This window comes from Chiloscyllium plagiosum, chromosome 22, assembly GCF_004010195.1.
Source record: "Chiloscyllium plagiosum isolate BGI_BamShark_2017 chromosome 22, ASM401019v2, whole genome shotgun sequence".
Taxonomy (NCBI): domain Eukaryota; kingdom Metazoa; phylum Chordata; class Chondrichthyes; order Orectolobiformes; family Hemiscylliidae; genus Chiloscyllium; species Chiloscyllium plagiosum.
This window is the reverse complement of record NC_057731.1, coordinates 44815639-44836127: the sequence shown is the minus strand read 5'-3', so window position 1 is coordinate 44836127 and position 20489 is coordinate 44815639. Positions and strand designations below refer to the sequence as shown.

The 20489-nt window shown below is 41.3% G+C and overlaps 1 protein-coding gene across 4 annotated transcripts in view; it reads right to left on the bottom strand.

Moving 5' to 3' along the window:
• The window catches only part of fbxw4 (F-box and WD repeat domain containing 4), a 144487-nt gene that overhangs the window by 108175 nt on the left and 15823 nt on the right, over positions 1-20489 (bottom strand). For 2 of the 4 annotated variants that reach the window (XM_043712922.1, XM_043712924.1), the window contains exons 2-4: positions 13397-13492; positions 11209-11394; positions 9061-9193 (exon numbers count right to left, since the gene is read on the bottom strand). In XM_043712922.1, the coding sequence (XP_043568857.1) occupies positions 9061-9193; positions 11209-11394; positions 13397-13492 (415 nt within the window). The remainder of the gene's footprint in view (positions 1-9060; positions 9194-11208; positions 11395-13396; positions 13493-20489) is intronic. The other 2 variants (XM_043712923.1, XM_043712925.1) reach the window with 2 other exon arrangements.

The following is a 20489-nucleotide window of genomic DNA, read 5'->3' as shown; positions in this document are numbered from 1 at the left end:
TGGGGCTGTTTTCCCTGGAGCGTCGGAGGCTGAGGGGTGACCTTATAGAGGTTTACAAAATTATGAGGGGCATGGATAGGATAAGACAAAGTCTTTTCCCTGGGGTCTGGGAGTCCAGAACTAGAGGGCATAGGTTTAGGGTGAGAGGGGAAATATATAAATGAGAGCTAAGGGGCAACCTTTTCACGCAGAGGGTGGTACGTGTATGGAATGAGCTGCCAGAGGATGTGGTGGAGGCTGGTACAATTGCAACATTTAAGAGGCATTTGGATGGGTATATGAACAGGAAGGGTTTGGAGAGATATGGGCCGGGTGCTGGCAGATGGAACTAGATTGGGTTGGGATATCTGGTCAGCGTGGACGGGTTGGACCGAAGGGTCTGTTTCCATGCTGTACATCTCTATGACTCTATGTGATGTGCAGTATCATCAAATTACCTGATAATGCTCAATCACGCAGGAGAGAGAGAGAGAGAGAGAGAGAGAGAGAAAGCTGTAACCGAAAGGACACCACAAAACAACTCGGCGAGCAAGACAGAGCAAGAATATGCAAAAGAATGAGAATATTAAAAAGTGTAAGATAAAAAAAGACAAAACAAAAGCAAGAAACACAGTGGATCTGACAACACAGAGAATTTGAGTTAATATTTTAGGTCCAATATGACCCTTCATCAGAATGAAAGAGCCAATTTAGAGGAAATTTTTTTTAAAAAAGGACAAGGAGAATGAGAGTGTGATACAAAAATAAAACATGCGAGAGGAAGGAGCAATTGACATCATCTGTAGCTGAAACTTAACTTTGTGTCCTTCATAACATGGACCTTCTAAAATATAGGCAGAACGTAAACAGAAGAACCTCGATTATCCGGCATTTGATTATCTGAATATCGGATTATACGGCAAGATCGCAAGGTCCCGATGCTTGGCTAAACTGTGCTATTTGACATTTGATTATCCGGAGTTCGTTTAACCAAACAAAATACTCCCCACCCCATGCCCTTCGGATAATTGAGGTTCCTCTATATATTGGTTTAATGAAGGTTGGGGCAGGGTGATGCTCCTGACATAAATATGAATCAAAGTTACTAATTTAATCTTTTCCAGTCCTCAAAGTGTTAAGCTTTAATCTCCAGACCCAGCAATGTCTCCACTGTCACTGTATTGCTTTATTATCCCAAAGACTCCGACCCAAATCACTCTGTATCTGCACATTCTGGCAGCTTCGAGGTCAGTCTGCAGTCTGCTTTGTATCACAATTACATTTCTGGGTTACAGCAGTTAAGGAATCTTTCAAGTGCAGCTGGGATATTTGCACATCCACAGAAAAAATAGTAAGTTTTCTTGAAGGTTTATTTATCCTCCAAAACTTCTGATATCACAGACAAACGAGGTCCAAGTTCTACCCTTGGTCTATAATGAGTGTGCTGATCTCATTTGGAGTTGTAGGGGATGCTATGATTTACTCCAACGCACGTTTATTCTCGAAGCAAATACAGTACATTGATTGGGAAATTAGCTGGTTACAAGTAAAAACAGACAAAAATGCAGTGAACACTTAGTAGGTTAAGCAGATATTATAGGAAGAGATATTGTAGAGAATACACATGCACAAGGGAGAGACTGAGCATGCTTAACAGAGGGCCAGCCTGTGAAAGAGAGAGTGCATGAGCAAAAGTGAGTGTGCACGTGCTTCTCTCTCATGTGTAATTGCTCCTTTGCACGTGCGAGAGAGAGAGAGAGAGAGAGACACAGAGACAGAGAGAGAGACACCAGAGTGAGTGAGTGCGCGTGTCTCTCTCTCAAGTGCTATCTCACTGGCATGCTCCCTAGTTTGTGGTCTCTCTCATCCTATCACTCTGTCACACTCTCACAAAAACAAGAGTGGCACAAGAGAGTGTGCTGGCATGAGAGACAGCATGCGAGAAAGAGGGAAGGGGTCACATGGACACTCTCTCTCCCCCTCCCACCTGTGCTTGCTCATTCTATCACACACACAAAAACAGAAGGGTAGGCGAGACAGGGATATTAGTAATCCAGAACTCCAGGCTAATATCTGATGATAAGACAGATGGCAAATTCTGTATTCACTAAAATCTAGAACTAAAATTTAAACTAAATGGTGGTTGTGGAACGATTGTCTCAGCTGCTTAACTATGCAGATGTCCATAATGATGTAGGATTTTTAAAAAATCATTCACAGGATGAGGGCATCCTGGCCAGGCCAGCATTTATTGACTCTTAACAATTCAGAATTGGCAATCACACTGCTGTGGCTCTGGAGTCACATGTAGCCCAAACCAGGTAAGGTTGGCCGTTTCCTTCCTTAAAAGGACATCAGTGAACCAAGTGGGTTTTCCTGACAATTGACAATGGACTCATGGTCATCATTAGATTCCTAATTCCAGATATTTATTGAATTCAAATTCCACCATCTGCTGTGATGGGTTTCGAATCCAGCTCCCCAGAACATTACCTGGGTCTCTGGATTAACAATACTACTAGACTATTGCCTGCCCCCATTAAAGTTTCCAGAACATGTAATGGGACAGGGCATATGGAAAGAGTCAGGAATCTAACCTCAGACACAGCATATAAAGGGTCAACAATGAGGAGGGGGACAGTTAATGTAGGATTGAGGGTGTTGTACTTAAATGCACACTGTATACTAAACAAGGTAAATGAGCTTGTAGTCGGTATTGAAATTGGCATTATGGGTATCACAGAGACATGGCTGCAAGGGGATCAGGGTTGGGAACTAAATATCTAAGAATGTACGTCTATCAAAAAGACAGACAGATGGGTAGGGGAAGCAGGGTGGCCTTGTTAGGGAGAAATAAATTTAAATAGATACCAAGAAGTGATATAGAGTCAGAAGGTGTAAGAAGCTGTGTGGGTAGAATTGATGAGCTGCAAAGGACAACAAGTTCTGATGGGAGTTGCATACTCTTAGCAGTTGTCAGGATGGGAGGAAGAAAATAAATCAGGAGATAGAAAAGACTGGGCACATCAAGTTGATAGTGGATCTCAAAACAGGGCTACTGGAATGTCAACGAGATGTTTCTTTGAAGCAGGTGTTGGTGCATCCCGTTAGTTAACAGGCAATTCAGGACTTGGTGATGTGTCATGAGGCAGACTTAATTAGCAAAATTCAGGTAAAGGAAGCCCGAGGGGGCAGTGATCATAATATGCCTTGCCTGATGTTGCAGTGGTAGTAGAGTCAGATACATTAGGGACATTTAACTGACTCTTGGATAAGCACATGGCTGATAGTAAAACAAAGGCTACATGGGTTAGTTTGATCTTACAGTAGGATAAAGGATCTGCATAACATCAAGAGCCAAAGGTCCTGTATTGTGCTGTACTGTTCTATGTTCTATTCTACGATGGAATTCACCCTGCAGTTTGAAAGGGAGAAGTTGGAATCAGATGTAACAATATTAAAATCGAGTAAAGATAACTAGAAAGATATACGGGAGGAGCTGACCAGAGTGATTGGAAGGGGAGCTTGGCAGGGAAAATGGTGGAGCAACAATGGCTTGGGCTATTGCAGATAATTCGAAAAGCACAGCAGAAATTCATCTCAAGGAAGAAGCACACTGAAGGGATGATGAGGCAACCGTGGCTGACAAGAGATGTCAGGGATAACATAAAAACAAAAGAAAAAGCATACAATGTGGAGAAGATTGCAGGAAGCCAGAAGATTGGAAAGCCTTTAAAAACCAAAGGGTGGGGAGATGAAATGAGTATAAGCTAGCACGTAATGTATGAGAAGGTTGGCAAGAGATTTTTTAGGTATCTAAAAAGGTTAAAAAAAAAGACAAAGTAAACAATGGACCACTGGAAAATGATGCTGGAGTAGTGGTATGGGATCCAAAGAAATGGCGGAGGAGCTGCAGCAGTATTTTGTGTCAGTTTTCACAGTGGAAGCCACCAGCAGCATAGCAGAACTTCAAGAGAGTTAGGGGACAAAGGTAGTGGTCATCACAAAAGAGGTGCTGGAGAAGCTGAAATGGTCTGAAAATGAATAATTCACCTCACCAGATGGACTATACCTCAGAATTCTGAAGGAGATAGCTGAAGAGAATGTAGAGGCATTGGTGGTAATCTTTCAGGAATCATTAGAGACAGGGAAGGTCCCAGAGGACTGGCAAATGATGAACAATAACACAGGGTGGAGGGAGGCAGAAGACCACAAACAATAGGCCGGTTAGCCTGCTCTCGGGCATTGGTAGACTTTGAGTCAATTATTAAGGATGAGATTGCAGAGTACTCAGAAGTGCATGGTAAAACAGGGCTGAGTCAGCACTTCTTCGTCAAGGTGTGGTCATGCCTGACAAATCTGTTAGAATTCTTTGAGGAGGTAATGAGCAAATTAGACAAAGGAAAGCCAGTGGGCACAAGCTATTTAGAGTCCCAAGTTAAAAATCACACAACACCAAGTTATAATCCAGGTTTAATTGGAAGCACACTAGCTTTTGGAGCGTCGCTCCTTCATCAGGTGGTTGTAGAGGACACAGTTGTAAGGCACACAATTTATCGCAAAAGTTTACAGTGTGATGTAACTGAAATTATACATTGAAAAATACCTTGATCGCCTGTTGAGTCTTTCATCTGTTCGAATACCATGATAGTTTCACTTCTTTCATGTTTAAATCACAAAACATTTTTATAAATAGTTGCAATCTCAGGTTAACTGTAACAATTGGTGTTATCGTGGTATTTTTAACTTTGTACACCCCAGTTCAACACTGGTATCTCTAAGTCATATTTAGAGTCCAAGGAGGCTTTTGACAATGTGCTACACAGGAGGCTGCTAAACAAGTTCCAGTCATAATTGTACAGCATGGAAACAGACCTTTCGGTCCAACTCGTTCTATGCCAACCAGATATCCTAGATAAATCTAATCCCATTTGTCAGCATTTGGCCTATATTCCTCTAAAACCTTCCTATTCATATGACCATCCAGATGCCTTTTAAAATGTTGTAATTGTACCAGCCTCCACCACTTCCTCTGGCACTCTGAAGTTTGCCCCTTTCCCCTCTCACACTAAACCTATGCCCTCTAGTTTTGACTCCCGACAGTGGGGCTTTCATGATTTTATAAACCTCTATAAAGGTCACACCTTAGCCTTCGACACTCCAGAGAAAATAATTCCCAGCCTGTTTAACCTCTCCCTATAGCTCAAACCCTACAATCCTTGTAACACCCCTGTAAATGTTTTATGAACCCTTTCAAGTTTCACAGCATCCTTCCCAAAGCAGGGAGACTAGAACTGCACACAGTATTCCAAAAGCAGCCTAACCAATGTCCTGTACAGCTGCAACACAACCTCCCAACCCCTGTACTCAGTGCATTGACCGATAAAGGAAAGTATACCACATGCCTTCTTCACTATCCTATCTACCTGCTACTCCACTTTCAAGGAACTATGAACCTGCACTGCAAGGTCTCTTTGTTCAGCAACACTCCCCAAGACCTTACCATCAAGTGCATGAGTCCTGCCCCGATTTGCCTTTACAAAATGCAGTATCTCATTTATCTAAATGAAAGCCAATCTGCCACTCCTGAGGCCACTGGCCCATTTGATCAAGATCCTGTTGTATTCGGAACTACCTTCTTCGCTATCCACTACACATGGTGTTATATGCAAGGTATTAGCAATCATAGAGGATTGATTGAGTAGCAGAAGACAGAAAGACAAGATAAAAGAGCCTTTTCAGGTTGGCAATTTGTGACTAGTGGAGTTCCACAGTGTTGGTCAGTGTTGGGACAACTACTCAAGTTAACATTAATGATCTGGATGAAAGAACGGAGGGCATTTTTGCTGAGTTTGTAGATGACACAAAGATAGGTGAAGGGATGGGTTGTGTTCAGGAAACAGGGAGGCTGCAGAAGGACTTGGATGGGCTTGGAGAATAGGCAAACAAGTGATAGATGGAACATAATGTGGGAAATGTGAAATTATGCACTTTGTTAGAAAATAATCTTCATTCTTCTTCCTAACTAGGAAAAAGCTTTGGAAATCTGAAACACAAAGTGAAGAGCATATGGCATGCCAGAAGCAGCATTAGGCATGTCTAAAAAAGTGAGGTATTCGACCTGATGAAGCTACAATTCAGGGCTACTTGGAGTTATAGAGTCAGAGATGTACAACATGGAAACAGACCATTCAGTCCAACTCGTCCATTCTGACCAGCTATCCGAACCTACTCTAGTCCTGTTTACCAGCACTTGGCCTATCTCCCTCTCAACCCTTCCTATTCATATACCCACCCAGATACCTGTTGTAATTATACCAGCCTCCACCACTTCCTCTGGCAGCTCATTCCATACACACATCACCCTCTCCACGAAAACATTGCCCCTTAGGTCCCTTTTAAAATTTTCCCTTCTCATCTTAAAACTATACCCTCTAGTTCTGGACTCTCCCACCTCATGGAGAAGACTGTATCCATGCCCCTCATGATTTTATAAACTGTGGATAATTCAACAATGATCAGGAGGTTGGGGTTCCACAATTATCTCCAGCCTTAATGATGGGAGCGGACACCTATCAGCGCCAAAGACAAGGCTGAAGTATTTACACCGGTATTCAGCCAGAAATGCAGAGTAGATTTTCCATTTTAACCTCCTACTGAGGATGTATCATCAGATGCCAGTCTTCAGCCAATTTAATTAACTCCATGTGATATCAAGAAACAACTGAAACTACTGGGTACTGCAAAGGCTATGACACTTGGCAACTTCTGGCAATAGTGCTGAATACTTATGCTCCAGAACTAGCTACACCCTAGCCAAGCTGTTCAAGTGTAGTTACAAAACCAGCATGTATGTAACAAATGTCAAAAATTACCCATGTCATGTTCTGTGCACAAAAAGTAGAATAAATCTAACCAAGCCAAATACTCACCACTCACTGAAGCTCAGTTTGGGTGCTGCGAGAGCAACTCAACTCTCAACCTCATTACAGCACTGGTCCCAGTGTGGACAAAAGAGTTGAACTCCATAGGTGAAATGACAGCAACTGCTCTTGACATCAAGGCAGCATCTGATAACATTTTTAAACTTTTGCAATGACCCCAAGAATAGCAGAACTTCATTCCCAGCTCATTATCTTAGGAAGGCATGACAATGCACAATGCATCATCATCTCTGAATCCCCTACTATGAACATATTCATTATTACCATTAATCAGAAACTGAATTGACTAGCTGTTTAAATATAGTGGCCACAAGAGCAGGTTAGAGGTTGGGAAGTCTGCGGTAAGTAATTCACCTCCTGTTTACACACTGCACAAACACCATCTTCAAGGCATAAATCAGGAGTGTGATGCAAAACTCTCTACTTGCCTGCATGACTGCAAATACAAAAATATTCAAGAATCATGATAACATCCAGGACAAGCAGTCCACTTGATCAGTACCAATCCATCACCTTCAACCTTCGTTGCCACTGTGTGTCAGTAGTGGAGGGAATGCTGTGTGCCATATACAAGATGCATCTCCAGCAGCCCCTTCCAAAACCACAACCTCCACCACTGGAAGGACACGGGCAGATGTATAGGAATACCATCAAGCGAAAGTTCTCCTCCAAACCATGCATTATCCTGCCTTGGAACTAGATCACTGTTCCTCCACTGTCAGTGGGTCAAAATTCTGGAACTCCCTTCTTAACAACACTGTTGGTTCTGGATGTAGGTTTGCTCACCAAGCTGGAAGGTTCGTTTTCAGACATTTCGTCACCATACTAGGTAATATCATCAGTGAGCTTCTGGATGAAGTACTGGTGGTGCCCCACATCCAAGGACTGCAGTGGTTTAAGAAGGTAGTTCATCATAACCTCTTCAGGGCAATTAGAAATGGGTGATCAACACTGAGGTAGTCAGGGACACCAATTCCCATGAACAAATAAGAAAAAATCCTGCAGATATTCCAAATATTTTCTGTCTTTTTTTTAGGATTTCCAATGTTGACAGTGTTTTACTATTGCTCAAGACTGACTGACTTTCTGTTTTCCTGTCCATTGTGACTCAGAACAAAGATCACAAGTCACTGATTGCCAACTATATCTTTTGACCATGGAGGGTTATCTCCCTTGTTTTCTCCTGAAAATCCAGAGCAATGAATTAGTAAACTTGATCTTTGCCTGCTATAATGCAGTTTCTAAACCACATTTTCAAAGTCAATCGACACAGATTTAAGTGAGAATCAGAGCATGAGTGACACAACAGTTTAAAACCTGAGAGGATGTGGGAACAGGTGTCAATGGACAGCAATCAGGAGCTATTTTATTTTGCTGCTTTCTTTAGTCCAGGAATATTAATGTAACCTCTAAGTAACACACAACAGGCTGTGGATTGGCCTTTCATCCCAGAAACATGAAATTTAAAAAGTCACATTAAATTGAAGTTGAGAAAAAATCAATTTAGATCAATTGAGAGACTGGAAATCAGTGTATAGAAGGAAAAAGCAAAAATTAATGGTGTGGTTTTCGGAAGAAAAACAAAGAAATTATGTTCACTGCCAAGAAAGTCAACAACCAATACACACAGATTTATGATATTTAGCAAGTTCAATGATGTGGAACATGCTGCTTGAAAGGGAAGCAGATTTAACAGCAACTTTCAAAAGTGAATTACATTTTTGTTTAAAATGAAAATATTCAGAGTAACGGGAAAACAGCAAAGCTGGAAATAATATGGTAGGTCTATTAAAACTCTCTGCTGAGACACACAATGGGTCAAATGGCTTCATTCAACACTGTATAATCTATAATGAATAAAACTGAGAATCCATCCCTTCTCATCAACCCAACCTCATGAGCACACCATGATTCACCCCCAGCCATGTATTAATCTACAACTCTCTGATGTTACTTGATCCCAAAAAGCTAAAGGTGAAAACATGAAAATGCATTGTTGGCATTCCAAAACTACATCTTCTCCTTGGGGAAGAGTTTAAAATACTCCTTCACTTACAGATTATGTAAATCCCAGCTCGCTAGGGACAAGATTAACAGTCAGGTTAAGCTGACCACTAGGCAACTTCTCCATACCTACCCGTGCTGTCTTATCTCTTGAACCACTAACGATGACATGTCCTCGGCTGTCAATGCAGTTGACCTCTTGATTGTGTGCTGAGAAGGCTGTGCAGAACGAGTTACAAGTGTTGCAGATAATGATCCTCCCATCTCTGCCAAACAGACAGATTCTATTAGTTTCAAAAACGTCTCAGAACTATACATCAATCTTGACAGTGGCTTTAAATGTATAAACTTATTCATTAAGGGGATTTGCATACAATTACTCAAGGTCCAGCCAGAAGAAATCAAAATCACTAGAGCTCACCTGAGAGGGAAATCTGATTTCAATGAACACTATTAATGCATTGCCACTTCTGCACTCAGATAATGAGAAGAACTGGACTTGAGAGACTGGATAGGTTAGGGTGTCTTGATGAGGCTGTGAACTGAGGGGTGAGGAGGCCAGGCTGCCAGAGAACTGCAGGGGTGGGGGGGTGGGGGTTTGGCGAGCAGAAAATCAGAGAAAAGGGAGGAGGGGTGACAGCTACAAAAGGTGGCAGCAGGCCAGAAAGGGATGAGCAGAGGGACCAACCAGGGATCTGCTGGACCAGGTAAGGGATCATCAGGGAGATGGGACTAGAGGAGGACGCGGAAGGAACCAGAAAAGGAATGCACAAGCCGTAGAGGGGAAAGACAGGGACAAGCATGAGGCCAGAGAGGAGGGGCCACAGTACAAGTGTAATGGGGTGGGGGATGGAAAAAGTTATTTGAGCTCAGATGCCAGAGAAATATGATAACAGGGAGCCAGATGGCTAGAGAAGGATGAACTGGGGCCAGTATGGAGAGGTGAGGGGTAGCAGAGGAAAGCCAGATATGGTACTTGTGTAGGATATTTTATACAGTATAGGGATCAGACAGATGAAGGCATGGACAGCAATCACGATTGGGAATGTTGAAGAAACCAGAATTTAGCAGAGTGCAGATATCTCAGAGAGTATTGGACTTAGAGGAGTTACAGAGATTAACAGTGATCAAAGACAGGGAGGAGACAATGATTGATCCCCCACTGCCTTCTTTCTTTAAATCATGAGCAAAATATCAACCAGAGCTGTCTGCCATCTGCTGATACTGTGTTTTTGGATGATGCTGGTAGGGGTAGCATATGGACAAGGTAAACAATTTGTAAAATACCAAATGGGGCAAATCACTACTTTTTGTACATTATATACTGTATAGACACGGAAGTGGATACTGAAATATGTGAATATTACAAGAGAAATGAATAGGTGCTTCCATCAAGTGAAATGCTTTTCATCCAATTCACATTGTGGAAATATACCGTTTCTAATGCTGAAATGACAAATAAGCCTTACGTTATCAGATGATGAGTTTTTAATGTAGTTCTGTTGCTACATTATGAAAAAGGACAGAGAAGCACAAGAGGCAATGCAGAGAAGAACTACAAGAATAATATCAGAAATGCATTTGTGATTTCAGCATTAGAAAATGTGAATTTACACAATGTGACTTGGATGATAAGCATTTCATGTAATGGAATCATTCTATTCATTTCTCTCATAATATTCACATGTTTCCGTGTCAGCTTCAGTGCATGTACAGTATATAACGTACAAAAAGAAGTGATTTGTCTCATTCGGTATGCATATCAGGGAAAGATCATCAGACTGCTTCTCTTTTCTCTTGATAAAACTAACAAGGCTGAAGTGTGAATTACTAGAGATATTTAAAATTATAAAAAGTTTTGATAGAATGGATATTGACAAAAAGATTTCCCTTTTGGAAACAGCATAGCTAGACATTAATACATTCATAATCACCAAGAATCACCAAGAAATACAACCAATCAGGAACTCAGAAGAAATGCACCTATGCAGATAGTGGCGAGAATAGTAGAGAATAACATTGACGCTTTTAAGGGAAAGCTAGACAAGAATAATTAGGGAGAAGGAAATAGAGGATTATGATGATAATTTTAGGAGAGAAGAGATGAGAAGTGGCTGGAGTGGAGGATCCACACCACATAGACTGTTTGGGTTGAATCACCTAGTTTTGTGCCATAAATCCTACGCACACATGTACAGCTCCTAATAAGAAACACACCAAATAAAATACATTTAACAGGAGTGAATCTCCAATCCTCACTCAGTAGCTCAAAATCACTTACCCACCACCACTGATGACATGTGATTCACTGACAACAAACCGACAGACATCATCCTGATGGCCAGTGTACACGGAGACAGGCCGTCGCTGAAAGCTGACACTGTTCTGCCTTAGCGAATATGCTCGGATATCAGCTGCTTGGGAGAGGTAGAGCCACTGATCATCGAGTTGTAACCATGGCAATAAACTGAGGACAAATTAGAATGATCAAATCAACTCGGGATAATTTCACTAGCATGTTGTCAAAGCTTTTCATCTCGCATTCATCAGGACACACGCAAGAATGCCAAATTTCAAATGAATACAGACAAAATAACTGCTGGAATCCAAAGTAGACAAGGAGACTGGAAGAACACAACAAGCCAGGCAGTATCACGAGGTGGAGAAGTCAATGTTTTGGGTATATTCCTGAAGAAGTTATCTGGCTTGCTGTGTTTTCCAGCCTCCTGCTTGTCTAAATTTCAAACAAACAATCACAATAATCCGCTAGAAAGGCAAAGTAAATCCGAAAGTTGACCAACAGGTTAAGAGCCCATTTCACTCCTCTACTATGCAGTGGCAACAGGAGTGATATTTTCCACCAAAAGGATGCAGCTGTCAATCTAAAATGACGTGCTGCTATCACACAATTAATGAATTTCACTGCAAGTGCAATGCCAGTTCATTGGTTGTATGTCTCAATCAAATCAAACAGCACTTTCTCTGTTTGTAAAAGGCAGGATACAAAACATATTCAACTAGCATATGCTTGCAAAACCAAAAACAAAACAGTGATTCCGTGATTGCACAGCAAGTGATGCCCAATCCTCAATGCACTAGTGTTAACACTCACAATCAATTTAATTTGGTAGTAAGGCTTGTAACATTACTCAGTTACACTTGCTAGAAGCGACATGCATTCATATCCAGGAAGCCATTCTCTGCACCCTTACACCCTTTTGGAATTACTCGGGAACTTGGAGATCCTATAGTTCCCTGTCGCTTCCTCCATGGCAATGCCTCAGCCAGAGTAAACTTGCCAACTAATAAACAATCTTTTTTCTCCTAAAATACAAATCACAATGGTTTGAAATTTGGCATTCCAGCTTTTATTCTAATAAAAAGAGACCTAAGGGGCAACTTTTTCACGCAGAGGGTGGTACGTGTATGGAATGAGCTGCCAGAGGATGTGGTGGAGGCTGGTACAATTGCAAAATTTAAGAAGCATTTGGATGGGTATATGAATAGGAAGGGTTTGGAGGGATATGGGCAGGGTGCTGGCAGGTGGGACTAGATTGGGTTGGGATATCTGGTCGGCATGGACAGGTTGGACGAAGGGTCTGTTCCCATGCTGTACATCTCCATGACTCTAATTGCAAGATGGAAAGCTTCAGTAACATGTCTCAACTTTTCAGTAGTATTCAAGTTTTGTACTTCCAACTAACTACTTACGAAGTCGGAAAGTGTGATGCTAGAAAAGCACAGCCGGTCAAGCAGCATCCGAACAGCAGCAGGGTCGACATTCGGAGCTTATCGATGCTGTCTGACTGGTTGTGCTTTTCCAGCGTCACACTTTTTGACTCTGATCTCCAGCATCAGCAGTCCTCACTTTTTCCTAACTACTTACAAAACAAAGGCAGTTAAACCATTGAATCTTTTTGCTAAGCTGGGGAAGAAAAAGTCCTGTTTCACCCACAGGTCTATGAAACAAGCAGTGACAAGTGTGCAATGACAATTCTCCACAAAGTCATTAACATACAAATTGTTATTCTTTTAAATATCAGCCTGTCAAATATGGCTCTCAGCACAACCAACAGAATAGAAATGTCAGTAAATTGAGACAGTGCATTTTCTGTGCAAAGTCACCTATTGTACCTGCCCTGGGATCTAACTCTGTGCTGAACCTGACCTGATGGGGATAGTGTAGAAACAGCTTTACTTTGTATCTAAACCCAGGATGGACATGCGCTGGGAGTGTTTGAAGGACACAGCATAGAAGGAGCCTTACTCTGTATTTAACCCCACACTGTACTTATCTTGTACGCGTTTAACAAGGTTACTTGAGAAAGCTTTGCTATACTGCCTTTTGCTGATTGGTTGCTCAAGGATCATACCAAAAGGTAGTCAGTGCCTGAGGTACTGAGATGGAGTATGCATCATCATATTGAGAAGGGTTGAAAGAATAAAGATACAGTGAAATTACCACATACTTGTACCTCCACCTCAGCAAAATTTCCTGGCGACACCTTCCACGTTTCCAGTTCTGTGAGAACTTCACTCGCTCTTTGAGCGCAATTTGGGGAAACCTAAAATAGTCAAGTATAGAAAGGATTTGAATAACTGCAGTAGTGTGGTCAGAGACAGTTGAGGCAATCAGTGTTGGTAGATAACACAACCTCAGAAGCTCACCTTACACAATTCATTTTTCCATTGACTACAATGGATAAGAAAGCATCTCTCTCCCACACATCTTATGTAATCAGCCCCAATCATCCCTTAATATTAGCATAATTGAGAGAGGAAGCATTCTGCAAGCAATAACTTGTCAATTTTGTAGCACCTTTAAATGTAATAAAATGTCCCAAAGTGTTTCACAGATGCATTAATAAATAAGATTTAACACTAAGCCACATTTGATGATATTAGGGGAGGTGTCCAAAAAGCTGGATCAGAGGGTAAGGTCGTAAGGACAGTCTTATAAAAGGAAGAAAGTCAGAGACAAAAAAGTGTAGCTATGGAATCCCAGAGCTAGGGTCCATGCAGTTGCAAATAGGAGACCATTAGGGATAGCAGATGCTGGAGAAATCAGAATTGATAACGTGTGGCACTGGAAAAGGCTCAGCAGGTCAGGCAGCATCCGAGGAGCAAGAGAATCGATGCTTCGGGTAGGACCCTTCTATAGGATGCTCCTCTTGGATGCTCCCTGACCTGCTGAGCCTTGTCCAGCACCACGCTTTATTAACTCCACGCAGTTGTAAGTTCAGCCGTCTGTCATGAAGTGATTAAAAGCTGGGATGTTAAACAGGTCAGAATTGGACAGCTCAAATAGCTTCCTTGGAAAGTTGTAAGGGTAAAGGCTTTTGCAAATATTGGAAAGGATAAGGAGACGTAAAGATTTAGGATAAGGATGAGAATTATAAAATTAAATACAGGTACAGAATCCTTTATCCGAAACCAGCTGACTCAGAGGGTTTTTGGAATTTTTCGGATTTCAAACTAAGTGATAGTTTCACAGTGAAATTAAAAAATCTTACTGGACATAAGACACACCTGTGAGTGCGACAAATGCCGAGACAGAATTGACGCCTGCCAGTGCTGGGCCACGCTGCCACATCACATCTGAGTGACGTGGGCCGAGTGAGTGTGGAGTTGGGTTAACTGTTTGCACGCCAAACTACCTTGTTATGGAGAAAAATCTTCATGAAAAAATACTTCACATTTCAAAACTTTCCAGATTTCGGATAAAGGAATATGTACCTATAATCCCTTCGTTCACAGCCAAGAGATCACTGTGTATATGAGTAATGGGTGAACATGACTTTGTGTGAGGAAGAACACGGACTGAAATTTCAGATGGCCTCAAGTTGAGTGGATAGAACAGAGGAGATGATCAACCAGATACGTGTTTGAATAATCAAGTCTATATATAACAAAGGCATGGATCACAGAATGGAATCAGAACAAAGCTAAATAATTTCACAAGGAAAGAATATCAAGTGCCAATTCTCAAGGTGAGAAATGGACTGGCTGACATAGCCAGTTTAAGTTTTGCTCACTCATTTCCAAAAGCGATCCAGACTGACAGGATTAAATCTATACAGTCCTATCTCACTTATTGTAATATTTCAATGGGGCAGTGCACTGGAAATGAAGCCCCACTGTACCCAAAAGTTAAAAAGTTTCTCCAAGTATGCAAAATTCTCCCAGGGGCTACCTCAGTTTTAAGGCCTAGGTTAACATAAACCAGGTTTCTGTACTTAAGAATGACTGTTTATGATGACTAAATAGATTCTAGCAACAGGTAAACAACTATGAACAACTATGGTGACACATAGTTCTACTGGTTAAAATTTCAGGACCCTTATAAAATCTTATCTCTGCACACATACAGAAAAAAACAAAATGGTGTTATGTGTGGAACTGTGAAGGCAATTCAATGGCCACACAGTTCACGGAGATGATCCTTTTGCTTATCAGAACTTGCTGTTTGTCATCTCTCTTCTCCAAGTACTTTTCATGTCTTTGTAGGAGGTACAGAACAACTGGTTCACCAACTGCAAAGTCCCTTAGCTACTGGCAAAAAGTTGCAGCTTACAGCAACTGGATAAGGAAAGAATAGATAGCTTTCTTCAGGTCTTTGGTTCTTTTTTACTGAGAAAGACACCACCTCAAATTCTGGAGATTTGAAGACTTTTGGCCACAGTATACAAACCTACAAAGATGTTCAGCTACCTTGGAGCCAATCACAAAGCTGACAGCAGGCTGAAGGCCTTTATCATCTACAAATGTTCACCACTCCACAGACCAATCAAGCTGCTCACTGCTGACCAAATCTCACTTTCTACCCACTTCCCTGTGTCAGTTCATCTGCAACTAACTATCCCGCACTTGCTGAAAAAGCAGTAACCTAAAATTCACTTACAATCAGTACTGGTAACTTGTTTTTAAAAAGTACAGCAATTCTTACCACAAACCTTGTTTTAAAGCAGTCCTTTTCCATTTCAGCACACAATCAAAAATATAGCAAAATAAAAAAAGACTTTACACCATGGAACAGCTAAAATCCCAACAGTAATATCAAACCATCAAATCTGCAGGACTCAAGAAGCACTCAATTCACTGCAATGCAGACCGCACCTGACATGCAAATTTCAGCTTGGCTCAGTGATACCAACTTTACTGGAACCAGAAGATGACGGGCTGAAACCCAACTCCAAGGGAATGCTGATTGGTTTCCCATCGTGTAACCTAGAAACCTTGAGTTCAGCCAAAACTTAAAAATTTCCCAACTTAACTTGCACCCAAGCCTCATTCACCCATGATGGCTGCGCCTTCAGCCACAATGACCCTAAAACTCTGGCATTTCCTCACTAACCTCTCTCCTGTTTTAAGACATGACTCTGGCTGGAAGAAGACAGAGGGTAGTAGTTGATGGCAAAGGTTCATCTTGGAGTGCCGTCACTAGCGGTGTTCCGCAAGGATCTGTTTTGGAACCATTGCTGTTTGTCATTTTTATAAATGACCTGGAGGAGGGGTTAGAAGGTTGGGTGAGCAAGTTTGCAGATGATACGAAAGTCGGAGGAGTTGTAGACAGTGAGGAAGGATGTGGCAGGTTACAGCGGGACATAGATAAGCTGCAGAGCTGGGCAGAAAGGTGGCAAATGGAATTCAATGTAGCTAAATGTGAGGTGATTCACTTTGGGAAGAATAACAAAAAGATGGGGTACTGGGCTAATGATCGGATACTTGGTAGTGTGGATGAGCAGAGAGATCTTGGTGTCCATGTACACAGATCTCTGAAAGTTGCCACCCAGGTAAATAGTGCGGTGAGGAAGGCATATGGCGTACTGGCTTTTATTGGTAGAGGAATTGAGTTCCGGAGTCCTGAGGTCATGATGCAGTTGTATAAAACTCTGGTGCGGCCGCATCTGGAATATTGTGTGCAGTTTTGGTCGCCATACTATAGGAAGGATGTGGAGGCACTAGAACGGGTGCAGAGGAGGTTTACCAGGATGTTGCCTGGTATGGAAGGAAAATCGTATGAGGAAAGACTGAGGCACTTGGGGCTGTTTTCACTAGAGAAAAGAAGGTTTAGGGGCGACTTGATTGAGGTGTACAAGATGATTAGGGGGTTACATAGGGTCGACAGTATGAACCTTTTCCCGCGTATGGAGTCGGGTATTACAAGAGGGCATAGCTTTAAATTAAGGGGGGGTAGATATAGGACTGAAGTTAGGGGTAGGTTCTTCACTCAGCGAGTCGTAAGTTCATGGAATGCCCTGCCAGTAGCAGTGGTGGACTCTCCCTCATTATGGGCATTTAAGCGGGCATTGGATAGGCATATGGAGGATAGTGGGCTAGTGTAGGTTAGGTGGGCTTGGATCGGCGCAACATCGAGGGCCGAAGGGCCTGTACTGCGCTGTATTCTTCTATGTTCTATGTTCTAAAACCTACGTCTTTGATAAGCTTATGCTGTCTTTGGCTCATTGTTATTTTTTGTCTGATGTTGCTCCTCTGAAATACTCTGAATTTTCTAGGACATTAATGACTTTGTGTAAATGTACCTAGTAGCTGTGGAAGCTTGAAGATCCTTGCGAAAATCTCTTCCTTCAAAATTATAAAAATCAGATCAACTAAACACTCAGCTCATTTTATTGGTGAAATTAGGCTGTGGGGAAATGCCTGCCACATCACCCTATACTGGTGACTGCATATTCAAAATAATGAAGTGCATGCAAATATCAAGCTGCTTCCAAACTGTGCAGTATGGTGTTATAGAATGCAATCCTTTCTTTCTCACAATCATAATGGCAGAGGTAAACTGATTAACAATTATTCTCATTGGTTTCCTGTCCTCCCAGCAACTAAGACCACCACCTTAAGCTTGTAAATATTGAGACAATTCACTGCTCATCATACAAACATGCTGAATGTTACAGTACATAAGAAAATGCATCTGTCAGAATACAAGAAAATAGCATGTGAGCAAAAAGAGTGTGAATTCAGAGACAGCATCCATCGCTGTGATTCCACATTCCATGCATAAGGTCTCAACTTTCTGCACACTATTTCTCGATTCTCCACAAAGCAGTATTGGCAAAATCAAGAGGAGGCAGATTCAAGGCTATATGAAAAGGTAACTAGTAAAACACGCCCAATACAGTCAATTCTGCTATAATAGGGTAGTTCCATTCTCGTGCAACCCTGTGTGAAAAAAATTGCGTAATAGCAGCACCATTTAAACTAATGGGGCCAGAATCGCATTATAACCAATACACGCTTTAAAAGTTTGTGCTTTAGAAGTTAGTGTCCCCAATTCATCAATCGGGTTATAGCGAATGTGCATTAATGAAACGCACATTATAGTGGAATGACCTGGACATCAAGCTCTTTGGACAAGTGGGGAGAAACAAGTTCATATCTGTCAGAAGTCTCAAGAATATTTTCTTCACACATGAAATAGTTACAATATGGAAGGGTGTCCAAGTTTAGTTGTCTGCATTGAAGCTATTAAAATCTGGGATGCTAAACAGGTCAGGATTGGAGAGCTCAAAAAGCTTGCTTAGATAGTTGTTCAGTTAGAGACTTTTGCAAGGATAGGAAGGGATGAGGACATGTAAGGATTTAGGATTAGGATGACAATTTAATATTAACTAATTCCTTAGTTTGGAGCCAACAGATATCGCTGAGGATATGAGTAATGGGTGAACAGGACTTTGTGAGAGGAAGGACACGGACTGAACATTCAGATGACCTCAAATTGGATGGATAAGCAAAAACTTTGGAATAATTTTACCAAGTGGATTATTGTAAATTCAGTGAGGATAGGAATCTCATGATGACTGTAATGTTTTTTTCCCCCCCGAGATACAACATCTAGCAGCTAGGACATATTAATTGCAGTTAAATAGTTAGGGCTATTGTTTGAATCAGAAAGCCATTGATTCAAGTGCTACTCCACAGACTGGAAATCAACATCCAGGCTGACACTCCCAATGTAGTAGTGAGCAGCCTATTATCAATGAAACATTAACCCAAAGCCCTGTCTACCCTCTCAGATGGATTTAAGAGATCCAATCACACTATTTTAAAGAGCAGGGGAGTTCCCACTGGTGTACAGGCCAATATTAATCTCTTAATCAGCATCACAAAACCATTTACCTAGAAATAGTCAGATTGCTATTAGTGGAAACTGCTGTGCACAAACTGGCTGCATCATAATAGTGACTATACTTCAAAAGTATTTTATTGGTTATTAAGTGTTTTGGGAATCACAAATAGTTCTCAAGAAATGCAAGTCTTCTCTTTTAAAAAAAATGGGTCAAATGACCTTCCACATTCACATCCAGCTGTCAACACATCAGTAAAGAAAAAGTATGAGTAGATATCCTAGCTGTTGTCAAAACTCATTTGTCACAAAGTTTTGGGTGAATGTATAACAGTTAAATCACTTGTTAAGAGTTAGCCTCAGAAGCTGCATGGACACAATAGACAGACTAACTCCAGATTCAATTTATGATTGTTTTGCTTTCAGTTAGGGTTTGTCTCGCAACATCTATGAACAGACAAGGAGAGATAAAATGTCAGCTTAAATGACCTTTTGCCAGATCTTCATGAGTGTTTCCAGTTTTTATTTTGGATTCCAGCATCTTAAGCATTACAGACAATGATGCCTTTTTCAAGTAATGCCAATGTATAATATGGCAGCCAATTTAAACCCAGTAAGATTCTGCAAACAGCAAAAAAGACAATAAAAGACAGACTTGCATTTCTATACCACATTTCACTAGTGAAGGGCTTTACAGATAATGAAGCGTTTTAAATGTGGTCATTGTAGTGATGCAGATCAATAATCAGATAATCTGAAACTGTGCTGGGTAAAGGATAAATATTGGTCACAATATATTGCAAACATCTTCTGCTCTTCCTTGAAGTAATACCAAGAAATGTTTTATGCCAACCGGAGGACAAAGAATGTTTCAGTTCAATTTGTTTCATCAAACACATAGCATATCTGTCAATGGCACACTGGCACTGGGATTGTCAGCTAGATTTTATACCTGATGTTGGAGTGGATCATGAACCTATAACTATGCCGATTCAGAGATGAGTGTTATCCTCCAAGTCACAACTAGCACTAGGCATGCAGCACTGATAAGACTCCCAATAAAATACAACGAACAAAGAAACTGACACATCTGAAGTACTTGCAGTCAATAATGGTCTCCTTATTACGGGAAGGAAGTAAATACATTGGAAGCAGCTCAGAGAAAGTTCTGAATTAACTGATTGACTAACGTGGAAAGGTTGAACAAACTAGGCTTGCCTTTGTTGGAGTTAAGAAGCGTAAAAATTGACTGGATTGAACCTGCTGGATCCTGAGGGATCTTGATAGAGCGTATGTTCAGAGGAAGTTGCTTCTTATCTAGAACTTGGGGTCACTGTTTAAACATAAGTGGTCACTAATTTAAGTCAGGGATGAGGAGAAATAGGGTCATGAGTCTTTGGAACGGTCTTCCTCAATGAAGGTGATGGAAGCACAGACTTTGAATATTGTTAAAAGCAGAAGTATACAGATTTATG